The 14,218-nt window shown below is 51.2% G+C and overlaps 4 protein-coding genes across 6 annotated transcripts; 2 read left to right on the plus strand and 2 right to left on the minus strand.

Annotated features, from left to right (window-relative positions):
* On the minus strand, nucleotides 1-2,881 carry AAFC00_006461 (uncharacterized protein; the record flags this gene model as incomplete). 2 transcript variants are annotated; one of them, XM_069346421.1, is made up of 5 exons in its annotated part: nucleotides 1-1,211; nucleotides 1,264-1,824; nucleotides 1,878-2,250; nucleotides 2,326-2,655; nucleotides 2,711-2,881. In XM_069346421.1, 5 exons carry the CDS (start codon nucleotides 2,879-2,881, stop codon nucleotides 1-3), a joined length of 2,646 nt encoding a protein of 881 aa, XP_069197631.1. The 2 variants fall into 2 exon arrangements, with proteins under 2 accessions (XP_069197631.1, XP_069197632.1); XM_069346420.1 differs by having other exon boundaries at nucleotides 1,878-2,265.
* Nucleotides 2,882-5,380: 2,499 nt separating this feature from the next.
* On the minus strand, nucleotides 5,381-8,731 carry AAFC00_006462 (uncharacterized protein; the record flags this gene model as incomplete). Of its 2 annotated transcripts, XM_069346422.1 has the most annotated exons (2): nucleotides 5,381-8,422; nucleotides 8,474-8,731. In XM_069346422.1, 2 exons carry the CDS (start codon nucleotides 8,729-8,731, stop codon nucleotides 5,381-5,383), a joined length of 3,300 nt encoding a protein of 1,099 aa, XP_069197633.1. The 2 variants fall into 2 exon arrangements, with proteins under 2 accessions (XP_069197633.1, XP_069197634.1); XM_069346423.1 differs by having other exon boundaries at nucleotides 5,381-8,731.
* Nucleotides 8,732-9,151: 420 nt separating this feature from the next.
* On the plus strand, nucleotides 9,152-9,430 carry AAFC00_006463 (uncharacterized protein; the record flags this gene model as incomplete). Its single annotated transcript, XM_069346424.1, has 1 exon — nucleotides 9,152-9,430. The coding sequence occupies one exon, from the start codon at nucleotides 9,152-9,154 to the stop codon at nucleotides 9,428-9,430; it is 279 nt and encodes a 92-aa protein (XP_069197635.1).
* A 1,125-nt stretch (nucleotides 9,431-10,555) lies between these two features.
* AAFC00_006464 (uncharacterized protein) lies at nucleotides 10,556-13,549 on the plus strand (the record flags this gene model as incomplete). The annotated part of the gene is made up of 3 exons (XM_069346425.1): nucleotides 10,556-10,860; nucleotides 10,920-13,327; nucleotides 13,389-13,549. The coding sequence occupies 3 exons, from the start codon at nucleotides 10,556-10,558 to the stop codon at nucleotides 13,547-13,549; spliced, it is 2,874 nt and encodes a 957-aa protein (XP_069197636.1).
* Between the last annotated feature and the right edge of the window lie 669 nt (nucleotides 13,550-14,218).

Raw genomic sequence — 14,218 nt, forward strand, 5'->3', positions numbered from 1 at the left:
TCAGCTCCGTGAGCTAGGCTGATATGGCGGAAACAACTGGCGTTTCTGCGTCCCATGTGAATGAGCCGCATGCTGCGGTCCTAATGTATGCCACTCTGCATCACTCGACTGTTGTGTGGGCGGGCCAGGCGGTCGCTTCCCCGGAGCCATCCGATAGCCTGATGGAGGCTGCATCGCGGCAACGGCTGATACACGCCGACATGTTTCGAGCTGGTAAGCCTGGTGAGGACTAGTCGATTCCATCATGCGGTTCGCCAGCTGACCGCTACCTGCAGTGGCTGAGTCACGTCGGGGTAGTAGACCTGACTCAAAGCCCAGTGTGTAGTTCGGCCCTTGTCCAGGTGGATAGTTGTAAGCTATAGGGGTCGGGGGCACAGATTGATGTATGACACTTTGCTGTGGCTCCGAACGATAGTACAGCTGCTGTACATAGTTTTGTTGTCGTTGCAGCTGTGTTGATAGCGTACGCTTCATTGGCGGTTTGAATTCCGGGTGGTTCGTAGATGGCGTTGACTGGGACAATCTGATAGGTATGCCACTATTTGGAGTCGTAGCTGGGGTGACGACGCTTCTACCTTGCAAGCCTGGATCCTCAAGCAAGAACATGCCTCTGCTCTCCATCACTGATTCATCAAAGTATAGAGAGTTGGTGAGTTCGTCGCTGTTCCGGCTTACGATGTCCTTTCGAGACGTCTTCTGGTCAGACACCGCAGACTTTTGCCCTATTCCTTCTGGAGTTATCCTGCCCTTTTCTATCAAGTTGCGTAGCCGTAGCAGCCCTTCCGAAATCCGAGAAACGGCAATCTCGGCTATTTGGTGGAGTCGACCTTTGTCAAGCTCAACAAAAATTGTATATGCCTGCTCAACCTTTGGAATGGTGTATGTCTCGGCTGTCTCGAGTGCGTCCAACAGGAGTAACATACAAGCATTGAAAGCTTGCTGCCCTATGGTCCAGTCGGTCAGAGCAATACGAACGCGTCTATAGAAGTAGATGAATGCATCCAGGAGCGCAAGTGATGACTGTAATACCATCGGCCTGCCTCGAGATACTGCTTGTAATCCGAACACCGGTTGACCAGAGAGAATGTGGTCATCGGCACTGGCTTGGTACGATCGAGGAGAGGGTGAGTTGTACTCAGGACTAGCCCGGACGTTCTCGATACGCTGTCTGTTCAATAAAACAATGTAGCTGTGGATCTTACAATAGTGGACTAGCCAGTATTAGCATGGTGACCGTTCATCTGAAGGAATCTCATAACGTACTCGCTGCATTGGCACACAAGGGATATTCGGGTAGCTGGTAGTCTGGTGCAGACCAGTTGTTGTTGAATTGAAGCATGTCGGGCATGGTGTCCCAGAGAGAGATCAGTCTATCCGTGAACAAATCGATCTTTGGGTCTGTCAACTGGTTGCTGCTCAGTATCTGGCGACCTAAAAGTGTGAGCTGGTCTACAAACTCCCCTAACCTAAGCACAGCCGGATTAGTGGTAAGAGGCTCTGCAGGTTGGCAGTCTCCTATTCCGGAGATACCGAGAGGACGACCAAGGGTCATGGAGTATAGCTGATCTGTATGCAACATCCACCACCAGACATTACTGCGTATAGTACATTCTCGGAGTTCTGGGACAGGATCAAGGTATTTCGGATGACGATGGAGCCCTATAGCTTGTGCTAGGCGGATGGCTAGTCCAAACAACGACCATGCGTCAAGAAATCTGCCACTGTTGGTAAGATAAGGTCCAATGATAAGTATTGTGTGTAAGCTTCGAAGTGTGGGTCGACTCATGAACGCAGATGCTCGAAGTGCCTGCATAGCGGCGGCGACTACTATGATTAGTCTCCACATGTCACATCTAGTTATCAGCATGTCAACTCACTGAAGATATCACCCTTCTGTACGCCATCCGTGCTCTTACTATCTCCGCCAAGCTGAACTCCCAGCGCCGAACCTGCTAATATGAGGGCCAAAGCATCGGGATATCTCAAAGCATTCTGGTCTGCATCGTCGAGGAACTTCTCAACCTCCTTCCGGGTAAGCTCTTCTGGAAGTACAGGTATCATGAGACCCACAGCTTTATTGACAAAAGTATCAACGTAGGTGAGCAGAGCTTCACGAGGCTCTAGGAGGTTCAAGAGACCTTTGGTTGCAAGTGTGGCTTGCCAGAGTGCTGGGAAGGGATACATCGAATTGTGTCCAGCGTACACATCTGCTCCGCGGGGTATCGTGAACGCCAATGATTTTGGTTCTACCTGCATGCTCGCGAACTGAGAGAGGGTGGTCAGCCTATAACAGCCTTTCAGCGAAACAGAGCATACTAAGCTTACATCTGAGATGACATTAGCTAGTCCAGGACTGCCGAAGTAGAGGCTGTCAGTGTGATCTCCAGTTCGGAAGCGCTTCTGACGATTGGTGCCACGCCGATTGCTATGTCCTGGTTTTCCTGTTGAGGATCCATCGTCATCCTCACTGTCGTCGCTGAGAGATACTTTGGCAGCGAGCAGGCGCTCTTTCAGCCTTTGGTTCTCGGCACGGAGTTTTCGAAGCTCGAGGGACTGCTGAATAGGTCCGAACTCGGTCCCCTCACCCAGAACAAAATGACACTCCTTGGGCGAACCTCGTGCGCAGCAGGCCGAGCAGGGTTTAGTACGATCACACTGGCTTCATCATAAGCATATAGCCACCTAAAGAGAAAATTATGGATAGCCGCACTTTGACCTTCCTTTCACGACACTTTGTGCAAGACAATAGTTGGCGTGGTTGCTGTTGTTTCTTCTTCCTATCTCTCAATGCGGACGAAGAACTCTCCGGGAGCAAAGCAGGTGATTGTGAAGAACGAGAAGTTTGGACAGATTCCCCGTACACTCCATGAGTTGAGGCCATTCAATGCAGGTATGTTTCATGTAGCGTTGATAGGGCCCCAATGTCAGCCGTGACTCGTGTGCGCAAACACATCAGAGGACTATTGTGGTTTTGTGGGGAATGAAGGACGTTAAGAAACAGCCTTCAGGGTCGAGGAGGGGGGTTGATGTATGAACGACACAAAGAACTGGGTTCCCTGGCTCTCGAGAAAGTATCGGCTCAGCAGCAGTCTTGTATGCTCGAGAATCCGACAAATGCTCTTGACGATCGCCCGGACCCTTACTGTACATTGCGTGGTGGATTTGGGTGGGCATGTACCCAGGACATGAACTGACGCCACCGTTATCCACTCTGACGAAAAGGGAAATTGATGAAGAGGAAGATGTTGACTACAAGACGATTCATTTGCATCCTAGCATGACGCGGTCCCTCTCGACCTCTAAAGAGGGCGTGGAACAATTCTCCCCAAGCATGACTATCCGAGACCCACAAATGATAGGTTTCCAAAGTGCGATAGCCCTTTTCTTGTCTTCATGCATGTTACTCCAGCCAAGCAAGCCATAGATGACGCCGATGCAAGACCATATCTCAAATTAAGCAGAAGGCCTGGAAACTCAGACTTCGAACCCTGAGACTAACCCTGGAGTTGGGTGGCATGTTGACAAGATGGCTTGACTCAAATGTCGATGTAACATGGCAGCGGCTAGTCTGGTGTGACCCCACTACCAGAGTGTTCGCAAAGCTGGGCCTCCAGTGTCATTACTGGTTCCAACATGGTGGTTTGACAGGGCGATGTGGACGCCGCAAGACTACCTAGAGTTAGAGATTACCAGGTTTGAGCCGTTACCGACGGGCCGGTCCTGGGTTCCTTTGCTGGTGCGGTTCATGGAAACGATGTCGAGATTTCTGACTCAATGTGTACCTAGCTTCATCGTCTGGTTCAGCATTAAGAGCAATACGGTAACAAGATGTGGCGTGTCGGCGTGAACTCAACGCCATCCTAGCAGCAGAGCCCCGATTCTCCATGAAATAGAGCCTCCAGGTGATATGGTTCGGGATTGATCCTTGGCTTGTTCCAGAGAAGCAATCCCTACGACGAATCTGACCAAGTGGTCGTCAAGCTGCATGAGAAGCGTCTGGGAAGTCCATCCTAAAATTGCACATCACTTGCAGCAAGATAGAAAACTGACAAATAGCGGGGTGTCCGACCATCCTCAAAGCGCGCGCACCGCCATGACCTGCGCAGGGCGGTCCCATTATTGTGGAGCGGTCCAACAGTCAATCCCTCCAGACTATACTCCTGGTCGAGGCCGGTGCACTTGTGGACGCGCACCCAATAGCTACGGTCTCGGCGGGCACAGGGCGACTAGTAGCATTCTGGTGGCGTTGTCACTGCATACGAAGCTAGAAGTCCAATGCACCTAGCCGGGCCCTGCTGGCTGGTTTGGTTGTTTGTCAACAGACCCGAGCAAGCATAAGACGGCGAGATCCACGAAGCACGAATCACGAAGAACGAAGCATTGGCCGGTTTGATATTCCCACTCGATAAGCTTCCACGATGTTTGGCGAGACATGGTTCCGAGATCCTAAGATGCGGGAATGCCCTAAACGTGTAGCCCCACAAAAGAAGGTTTCTGTGGTTCGCGACTTCAAGTCAAACCACCCAGTTGCCTCTTTGGCTCACAGGCGACGAGTAAGGCTTGTGCGTGGACGGGTACTGTACTGTACCTCTAATTTGAGGTACTTTTTGGGGAGTTCCCTCACGGAGATCGTGGAGTATATGGCTTGGACTTTTGGGAGCAGACCCAAGAATTGTATGCAAGACGCAGACCAGGATTACATTACTACTATAGGTGCAGGGAAAGGGGCCCGGCTCGAGGTGACCTTGCACCCAGGCTGGCGTAAATCTGAGGGGCGATCTGGATGCATGTTTGGCCTACTGCACATGGCCGACTCTAGGAATCTTTGGGCAATGTGGTAGCATGCCATGGATCTCTTGGTTCTCCCATATATCGTGTGCATGACTCTGCATACCATAACCATATGAATTTGAATATATAGCCGTTGGCTTAGACAGGATCTAGAGCTCTTGGGCGACGACTATGCCTTTTTGATTCATGTGACGCTGCACGAGATAGACTCCTCTCCTAGAAGTCACAGCTAGCAGAGAAGACAACTGATTAGTCTGCGTGCATGTGAAGCTTCACAACGTATGGATCTGATCGACGCACCGGCTTGATGGACAGAAACGGGATGGAGCAGCAGCGCCCGGATCTTCTGGGCCTCGTGGTTTGCCTGACGATCGGTCGTGGCCAGACAAACAATTCTCATAGTACTAATGCATAATCGGAAGACACCCGGCCTCCTGGTCATACACATGTCCTGACAAGCATGAGTTATCACGCTGATAATTGACTTGCTCAAGCCACCTCATGCAAAGACAATCCGAGTGCGTGGTCTGGATTAACATTCCTATTAAAAATGCTGTGTTCCTGCACTTTCAACCGAATCGAACTCGGTTTACTCCCACCGGCTTATTAGCCGAAGAGGCTTCATGACGATTTTTCGGAAGAAACAATCCACTTCCAATATCTCAACTTCCCACCAATCACCAGCCTTTGCTTCACTGAGGCCATAGAGATCTGGCTTCCACATAGCGCACGGGAGACTGTATTCCTTGAGGATGACGGCTACCTCGCCAATCTGTGTTTGCGGTCTTTGACCGAGATATGCGTGAAATGTCTTCGGTAATTCACATTCACCGTAGTAAAATGCCCTGAAGAAGAGCTGTGTGATCCAGAAATCTTCAGAATAACGTGTCGCACGTCTGATGATCATTTCTCTGGGATGCAAACTAGTAGCCATATGATTGAGGCTAGCAGTATTGAATGGCAAGAAATCCTCGGACTTGTTGCCGAGGAGCGACTTTCCGGTCTCGGCCTCCTTGCGCAGGGCGGCCTCAATCTGCCAGTGCAACACCATATCGCCATAACGACGAAGTGGCGAAGTTACCTTACTGTAGTGATTGAGACCAAGAACTTTGTGGGGGAGTGGTGTGGTATTCAAAATCGTGGTTCCTGCGCTTCTGAGATACTCGACAGCAAGATGCATCGGCGCCTCGCCACCATTCTTCGCCATCGCAGGTTCCATGACGTCCCGATAGTATTCTTCAGGATCAACAGCATAGGGATGTGGAATGGTGCCTCTGTAGATGGCAGGAATGTTGCGTTCCGCGGACCATTGAGCACCAATTTCGCAACAGAGCAACATCATCTCCTGAACCAGAATATCGGATACTGACTCGCCGGTAGAAAACCATGATATTAATTGCTTTGAGCGATACTGGATCACAGGCTCTCCGTCGATAAAGCGAGCATGGTGATGAGATGGGTGGTCCCAGCCTAAACCTGGTCGATTCCACCCGCTCCAGACCGAAACGTCTGCTCGATGCGAATCGAGGAACAATCCTCCAGCTTCTCTGCGCTTCTTTTGCCTTTTCTCGGCCAGGTCCTGCATAGTCCTTAGCATTTCCACATGCTCGGGCTTGAGAGAAGATCCAGTCTTCCGCTCAGTAGAATGCGGGACTTGACCACCAACCGTCAGTACATCGTCCTCTTGGCTGGCGTCGTAAACGCCTATAGCCTTTGCGACGGCATCTGGAGAAATCTGATGTACATTCCTGATCAGTCCCGGGGTGACTTTGAGCTCAAGCGTCTCGCCTTCGGCATTCATCTTGGCGCTAAACGTCAAGCAGGGACGGTTCTTGGTCAAGCTGAAGTACCTCTTTGTGGCCCATGAAGGAAGCATCATGTAGGCTCTTTCCGGCATGTAGATGGATTCAGTCAAGTGGCGAGACATTGTTGCCAACGGATGCTCTGGATCAAAGAATGCCGTTGGGTTGGCAATATGAATGTGTACCCAGAAATCTTCTCCAGATTTCTCCACCGACAAGCCATCATCTATCTCATGTGCGCCCTCGCCGTCTATGCAAAAGACGGCAAGATCGCCCCAGTCTTTCCTGAGCTCACTCATAGAGTCTACAAGGCCGGGATCATCTTCCGCACCGAGTTGCTGCAGTTGACTGTCGAGTCTCGATAACGGTTTGGAGTGCTGTGAAGTCGGCAATAAGAGATGTTGATCGTGACGAACACGATTTTCCCATGGGACTAAGACACCGATCTCTTGCAGGAAAAGATATCCTGTCTTCTGGCTGAGCGTGTAGTCGTTGTACATGCCCGTAGCTTGCAAGATCAAAGGCGGCAAGGCTGCTACTCTTGGAAGACCCATGAAAAGATTCGAACAAGACCATCCCTCGAGGAATTTGATCAACTCTCGATCATCAGCATCAAATTCAACCGATCTTCGACTGCGGTAAGAGTGCTCTGTTTGTGTTATTGGGAAAAGCTGAGTGCCAGTACTAACACGTCCAGAGGTCGTTGGTTGACGTGTCTTGCGGCTCTCTTCAACAAGGCCTCGCGCTTTCAAAATGAAATTGTTGACGCTGCGCGCACCACCTTTGTAGACGACAACTTTCTGCTTGGAAGCAACAGAACTTGCTAGTGCGTCTTGCCATTCGCGTATCCAGTTTCTCACCTTCTCGACCGTGGCGACCTGCTTCTTTGGGCGAATCTGGATGAAGCCAGTAAGACGATGGCTTCTACGATCCGTACCGAATGCGAAGCCTGCCCTGGCAAGGGCTTTTCGGACTGTGAAAAGTGCAGCCGCACTTTTGAGGTCATCAGACTTAGACGAGCCTTTCAGCAGTTGTGAAGCGACTTGCTCCAAGCTCCCAAATTGCAGGTTCTCGTGGTGAGCGAGGATATCGTGGGCGTCATCGAGCGATCTTGCATTCTTCCTGTAGATCTCGTCGCTTTCTCTCTGGAAGCGAAGCATGCGTGAGACAAGAGGGGCAGAAACGTCCCTGGGTACACTCAGATCAAAAAGCTGTGCACGTTCCAGTAATTCATCATTGACCTCCTGATCCGGAAGGTAGGGCAGGATGGGATCTAGCATTTTAGGATCAATCAAGCCAGGTATAGCATACTGAATCGCCTTTTCACTCATGTGAATCCACTTGCCATTGACGGTGTAGAACTGTGCTTGTGGGGGTGTAGTTCCAACTCTTCGGACAAACACAGCAATGGCCGCCTCGCGCTCGCTGTTGAGGAACTCGAGTTCAACCAAGTCACCCTTGGTCAAGAAGCGATGCTGTGGGTCGAAGTCCTCGATGTCTTCGGTTTTGGCTTGGGTCATGGCAGAGATATCATCTCGCTCATTTTCCTCTGCCTCTAAAGGTCGTTTGAAATTGTCCGTATCTGATAACCGAGTAAAGTCATTGCCCATCTCTCCGTTTCCATTCATATCATCTCCTTCCGGAAATTCGAGTGTTTTGTCGCTTCCATGCTCGTCATTCCATATTTTCAGCTGCTGGCGGATCTTTGATTTGAGGACATCTACTGGGGCGAATTCCGGGTCATTCTTCGCTGAATGAACCGACGGGTTGAATAGAGCTGGGTCGCTATGTCTTGTCGTCGTCTGTCTGTTGTCGATTTGCTTTCGTGACTGAGGCTCATCAGTCTCGGATTGCGACGTCCCGATCAGGAAGGAACTCACCGTAGCAGATGTATTGAAAGATCTGGAAGGAGCTGGAGCGCTACTTAGGAAGGAGGCCCGGTTGCTGAGACCTGCACTTCTTCGGCCTCTCAGGAGTGAGAGACTCTGATCACGGCCATTACTGTGTAAAGCACTTGACGATGCGCCTTTACGAGAAAGCGATGAACTATAAAGGCGTTGTTGCTTAATAGCACAACTCCAGCACACCGTCGAGAAGTCTTGCGACCTACGCGATGCTTCGGTCCGAACACTCAGCATCTATGTGTAAGTACAGAGAGCAAATTGTTTGAGAATAAGATGGTGCTGACGATGCTTGAAGAGATGGACGAACAGCATTTGCCTCTGTAGACAATAATTTACGATAGCATACATCATCGGATGTCTGTGCGTTCTCGGGGGTCTCGATTTGGCCGCAAACGTGACAACCATCGCTGACATCTTAGATTTCGCCTCGGCATGCGACTTACTTCACGACGATAGAAACATCACTCTTCCGGTAAGTGCAACAGGTTGGTGCTTATTCTCATTCTTCTTTCATGAAAATAGCCATACGACATGCTCATCTAGATGCTGGAGTTCGAATGGCACTTGACCATGATCATCTTTCGATATATTATTTTATGTTATCGAGCAAAATAGTTCTAGCGCTTGTCAACTGACAGTCTGGCAGGTCGCACCATGTCCGCTCCAAGGGCCCCGGCCGGCCATTTCACAGTCCTCTATTTTGCGGCTGCCTCTTCGTTTACGCGGAAGCAGCATGATCACTTGCCGGCGCCGCTAGAGATACCAGCTCTTCTCGACGAACTCAACAGGCGCTACCCCGGCATCAAGGACAAGGTCTTGACTAGCTCTGCACTCACGGTCAATCTGGAGTACGTGGACTTGGATGAGGCCAAAGGTGTCTTTATCCAGGAATACGATGAGGTTGCGATTATACCGCCAGTCAGCTCCGGATGAGGATGGACGGACATCTTACTGTCAGCAGTAAAGGACCCGCAAATGATGGCTCAGCCGCCGCGTTGTCCGCTTGATCTATGCTTTCACATGGGATGCAGATCTACGCTATGAGCATTGTGGAAGCTTGTCGGCTTCGAGTCCTGGACAAGCCCTCGGGAACTATGCGCTACACATATAGAGCTTTACAAATCTCTGCGAAAGCCTTTTGGAAAAGGCATACTTAATGATGAATGAATGTTAACGATGTCAACGTGCCTGGGAAGGACGGGTCCGCTTTTCTGCAGGACTTTATGGGCGATATATGTAGATATTCTGCATTCCCAAATCACTCCCGAAGCTCGGAACGGATGTATTCTTGAGTGCTGTCTAGGATCTGCCTATTACGTTTTCACCTAGACATGTTACTGAATGTGAGAGCAGCATCTGTGCAAATTCAATGTTCATCATGACTTCGACCACATGGCGGCGAGCGAGGACTGCGCGAGTCACACCATTGTCGAGCGAGTCATTTCTTCGCATCATGCCACTCGGCGCATGATCAGGTGAAAGGGTGCAGTCGATGAGTCCAGGCAGTAGACACAAATCGGAAGGAGGAAGCCGAAGCGGTGTCTTGGCAGGAAAGAGCACGGTGTGGCTGCTGCATGTGGTAGGAACAGACGAGTCGACAGGGTTCAGCGCATCTCCGCTCCCGCATCAGCGCATCCAACTGTATCCATCACTCGGTCAGATAAACTGTACGTCCAGGGTTCAGGGCGTATAGTCTACTGTACTGTGTTGTGCTGTACTTCATTCGACGAGGTGTGAGAAGTAGACATTGCTCGTCATACCATCCAGCGCTCTGACAAGCATTCGAGTTGTGGAATTGGAGTCCGACTTTTCACGCCTTCTCTAGCTGCCGCCTTACGCTGGTGATAAGATTCATATCGATACATGCAGGCTCGCGCCACGCCTTAGTCATATTCATAGCTGAAGAGTGAATCTGTAGCTGTAGAGTTGCACTTTTGCTTAGTGGTTGTGTGGGCAGACAACCATTTTCCTGCCTCGGTCTTTTATTTCTTGTCTGCTGCGCTACATGCGCCAGCTAAAACAACGGCTATACACGAACAAGAAGCATCACATTCCAACATGAGCGGGCCACAAGATCATCCTCCCCTTGATCCAAGGCTGATGCCTTCGGCACCCACTACCACGACTCCATTCAAGGTAGAAGACGCGCACTATCAACGACCACCTGCGCCACTTCCTTATCCGGTCGCGCATTCGACTCCGACACAGACGCGGGTATACAGCGAGACGCGCCCGGCAGAACCTAGTCAAGCCCAGCCATACTATGGATTGCAACATGGACGATCGCCGAGCGACGAGATCCCGGATACTGGCGATTCCAGTCGCCGTGAGAGCGGTGGCATGCTTAATTTACATAATCAAAGGTGAGCTGTTGTCGCGTGAATCATGGTCAGGAACGTGTTCGCTGATTTCACCATCGCAGTCCAAATGGTGATGGTCAAGACCAAAAGCGCTCTCGCGCATGTGAAGCATGTCGCGGGCTCAAGGTGCGATGTGACATGGACGCTAATAACCCCAATGAGGCTTGTAAGCGTTGCAAAAAGGCAGGAAGGCAATGCATAGTCACGCAGCCAAGCAGAAGAAGGCAGAAGAAGTCAGACACAAGGGTAGCCGAACTGGAGCGAAAGATTGACGCTTTGACTGCCGTTCTTGCTTCGCAGCAGCAGCAGCAGCAGCAGCAACAGAATGGAGTTCATATATCACAGCCTGGACCGGGACCGGAACAATATCCCATACCTGGTTATCAAAGTGCGACTCCACAAAGCATGGCTGACAGCATTTCGCACCACGAGTCACGTCCCTCAATGTCCTCGGCCACTCCAGCTCAGACCTACCACATTCATACGGATGAGTTGCCTGCCGATCCCGACTCCCAGCGTAGCAACAAACGCAGGAGAGTCGAGTCCATGTCAGGGCTCTGTGGTACGCACACTTCTTCTGAATTCTCCAAGGAAGCCGCCGATATCAAACATACCCAAGGCTGGCAAGGGCTACGACATGAACTAAACACCATCTTCCCTGTCAAGATTCGCGCCATAATCGCCGAGTTGGTCGAGCCTGAGCTCATGCAAGAGCTCTTTGACCATTTCATCGCTAACATGCTACCGCCCTTGCCTGCCATTGCATTCCCAGCTGGAACTACAGCAGACCAGCTACTCCAGAGCAAACCCTTCTTGTTGCTGGCTGTTCTCACGGTCAGTTGCAGCTGCACCTTAATCGTCTCTGCCGAGCTCAAGTCCAGGTTGTACGATGAGCTGTTCGGCGCCCTTGCCGAAGCAGTTATGCTCAAAGCCCATAAAAGTCTAGAGGTCCTCCAGGCGCTGCTGGTGACGTGTATTTGGCAGAAGCCGGCCGAGAAGCCTCCGTCGGCCAACTTTTATGTCATGATACACATAGCTGCAGTCATGGCTCTCGATCTGGGGTTGGGCAAGAAGTTCAATCCTGCCAAAGCAAAGCGTGGCTTTGGTGGGCCAGGCAGCGACCTGCCACCTGGACCCGCTCAGCTGGCTCTGGTTGATTCGGATTCCATTGAAGCCAGGCGAGCATGGCTAGTCTGCTATTATCTGAGTGCCAGTTCAGCACAATTCTTACGACGACCGAACCTGCTTCGTTGGACCAATTACATGAACCAGTGCGTTCAGGTGCTGGAGACTTCCCCCGATGCTCTACCGAGCGATCGCATGTTGGCGCAACACATCAAGATCCAACATATCTGCGAGGAGATCAACTCGTCGTTCGCACTGGATGACCCTGAAGCCACTTCTATTTCCATTCTGGACCCCAAGGTCGCGTACACGTTGAATGTCCTCGAGGGCAAGTTGCGCGACTGGGAGGCTCAGATTCCTGATGACCTGCGTAAGCCAGAGCTTTTGTTCTTCGCAAGTTCGACCTGTCTGTACCTCCATGAGATTGCTCTACATGTCAACCACAATACCGATGACTTCCGTCTACCATTCACGGAAGCAAGTCTCAAGTCAGGGAGTGAGCATGGCTTTGCTGCCACACTCACGCAAAACCAGATGACGTCGATAGAGGCTTGTCTCAAGGCATCTCACGAGGCCATCGACGCCTTCTGCAGCTTTGACTCTGAAACTCAGGTGGTGCTACCACCGTTGAGCTTCTTTGTTCGTATCGTGTATGCCTTGATTGTTCTGATCAAGTTGCATGTCGCAGTGATATCCCCTGGGTCCGAGCTGGGCAAGATAATCAAACCAGCCGATGTCAAAGCGGCCGATTACCTGAATAAGTTATGGAACGTCTTCAAGAACATCACCGAGCAGCACCGCGGCTGTAACCATCACAAGCCCCAACACATTATTAGTATCTTACGAGATTGGGTCGGAACACATCAACACGGCGACAGCAGCACCGCCAAAATCGGCTTGACAAAGGAATCGGGTGCCATGCATCCTCCTCAGCAGTCGCGTGGGTTGCAAGACAAGCAGCAGCAGCAGCAGCAGCAGCAGCAACAGCAGCATCCCAGAAGTAACAGCGACGACAACCTGCGTGTGCTGAGCGAGGCAGCGACAGCAGGCGCCAACCCTCAGCAACCGAGCGCTCAGTGGACGTTCGACGGATCCTCGACTCCATCGGTGCATCCAACTCCTTATAGTGCACGCAACAACAGCGCGTCGGCGCCTTCGTCGACGGTGGTGTCTACACCGCAGACATACGCGGGCAACAACGACGCAGCGTATGGAGGAAACAACAATGTCTTCACGACGCAAGATTTCGGCATGAACGACGGGTTGGACTGGGCGGCTGGTCTGGACTTTGAGCAAGCGGTCAATGTCGCGCTGCAGGACCTTGATTTCAGCGGTGACTTGTTTGGTATGTGATCCCTCCTTTTTCTGCCAAACTGTCAAACTAATTACATGCACAACAACAACAGGCTCTTTCTACGGAAACGGCGCAGACGCTTTTCAGATCTCTAGCGATGTCGTCAACGCCGGTGCCGGTGCACAACATGCAGGCGGGGGAACAGCAGGAGGACGCGGCGGACAAGGCGGCGGAGGAGGAGGAGGAGGAGGAGGACCTGGTGTCAGGTGGTAGAATCTTTCAGCTGTGTATCATTTACATTTGATATCCTCTTTTTTGTTTCTTGCTTCTTCTTTTCCCTTCCGGCTGTGTGTGTGTGTGTCATTTTCAAGGTCAAGGTCAAGGTCAAGGTCAAGGTCAAGCTAAAAGGTAGACGTAGATGTCAAGGTGAAGAAAATCAAATGGTCAAGACGAGTACGCCCGTCCCGATCGTCCTGATAGTATGAAACGAAGAAGACTCGCCTTGTTTCCTTTCGTCCGTTCTACTTTCATTGCCTCAGGTTCGTAGTTTGGATCATACATAAGACATAGGACAGGAAGTACATCTTCCTAGAGACAGATCGGTCCTTCTCCATATGCTGTTGTTGCCGACGTTGTTGTCGACGGTATTGCTGTTGCCGACGTTGCTGTTGCCGACGATGCTGTTGCTGTTTAGAGAAAGGTGAAGCGTGAGAGAGAGCGAGACAGCAGACAGCAGACAGCAGACAGCAGACAGCAGACAAAAGTGGACAGGGTATCCCCCTCCATTCCCCTCCATTCCCATCTCTATCCCCATCCATCCCCCTTCCTCATCTCGATTGCCGCGACACGACGCTGTATCTGTACTGTACCATATCGACTACTGCGTCGTCGCTGCTATAGAGTGATGAGTTGAATACTGCGCTGGCGGGCTACTGTAAGCTT

The sequence above is a fragment of the Neodothiora populina genome, assembly GCF_041146345.1.
Source record: "Neodothiora populina strain CPC 39397 chromosome Unknown canker_contig_7, whole genome shotgun sequence".
NCBI classification, from domain to species: domain Eukaryota; kingdom Fungi; phylum Ascomycota; class Dothideomycetes; order Dothideales; family Dothioraceae; genus Neodothiora; species Neodothiora populina.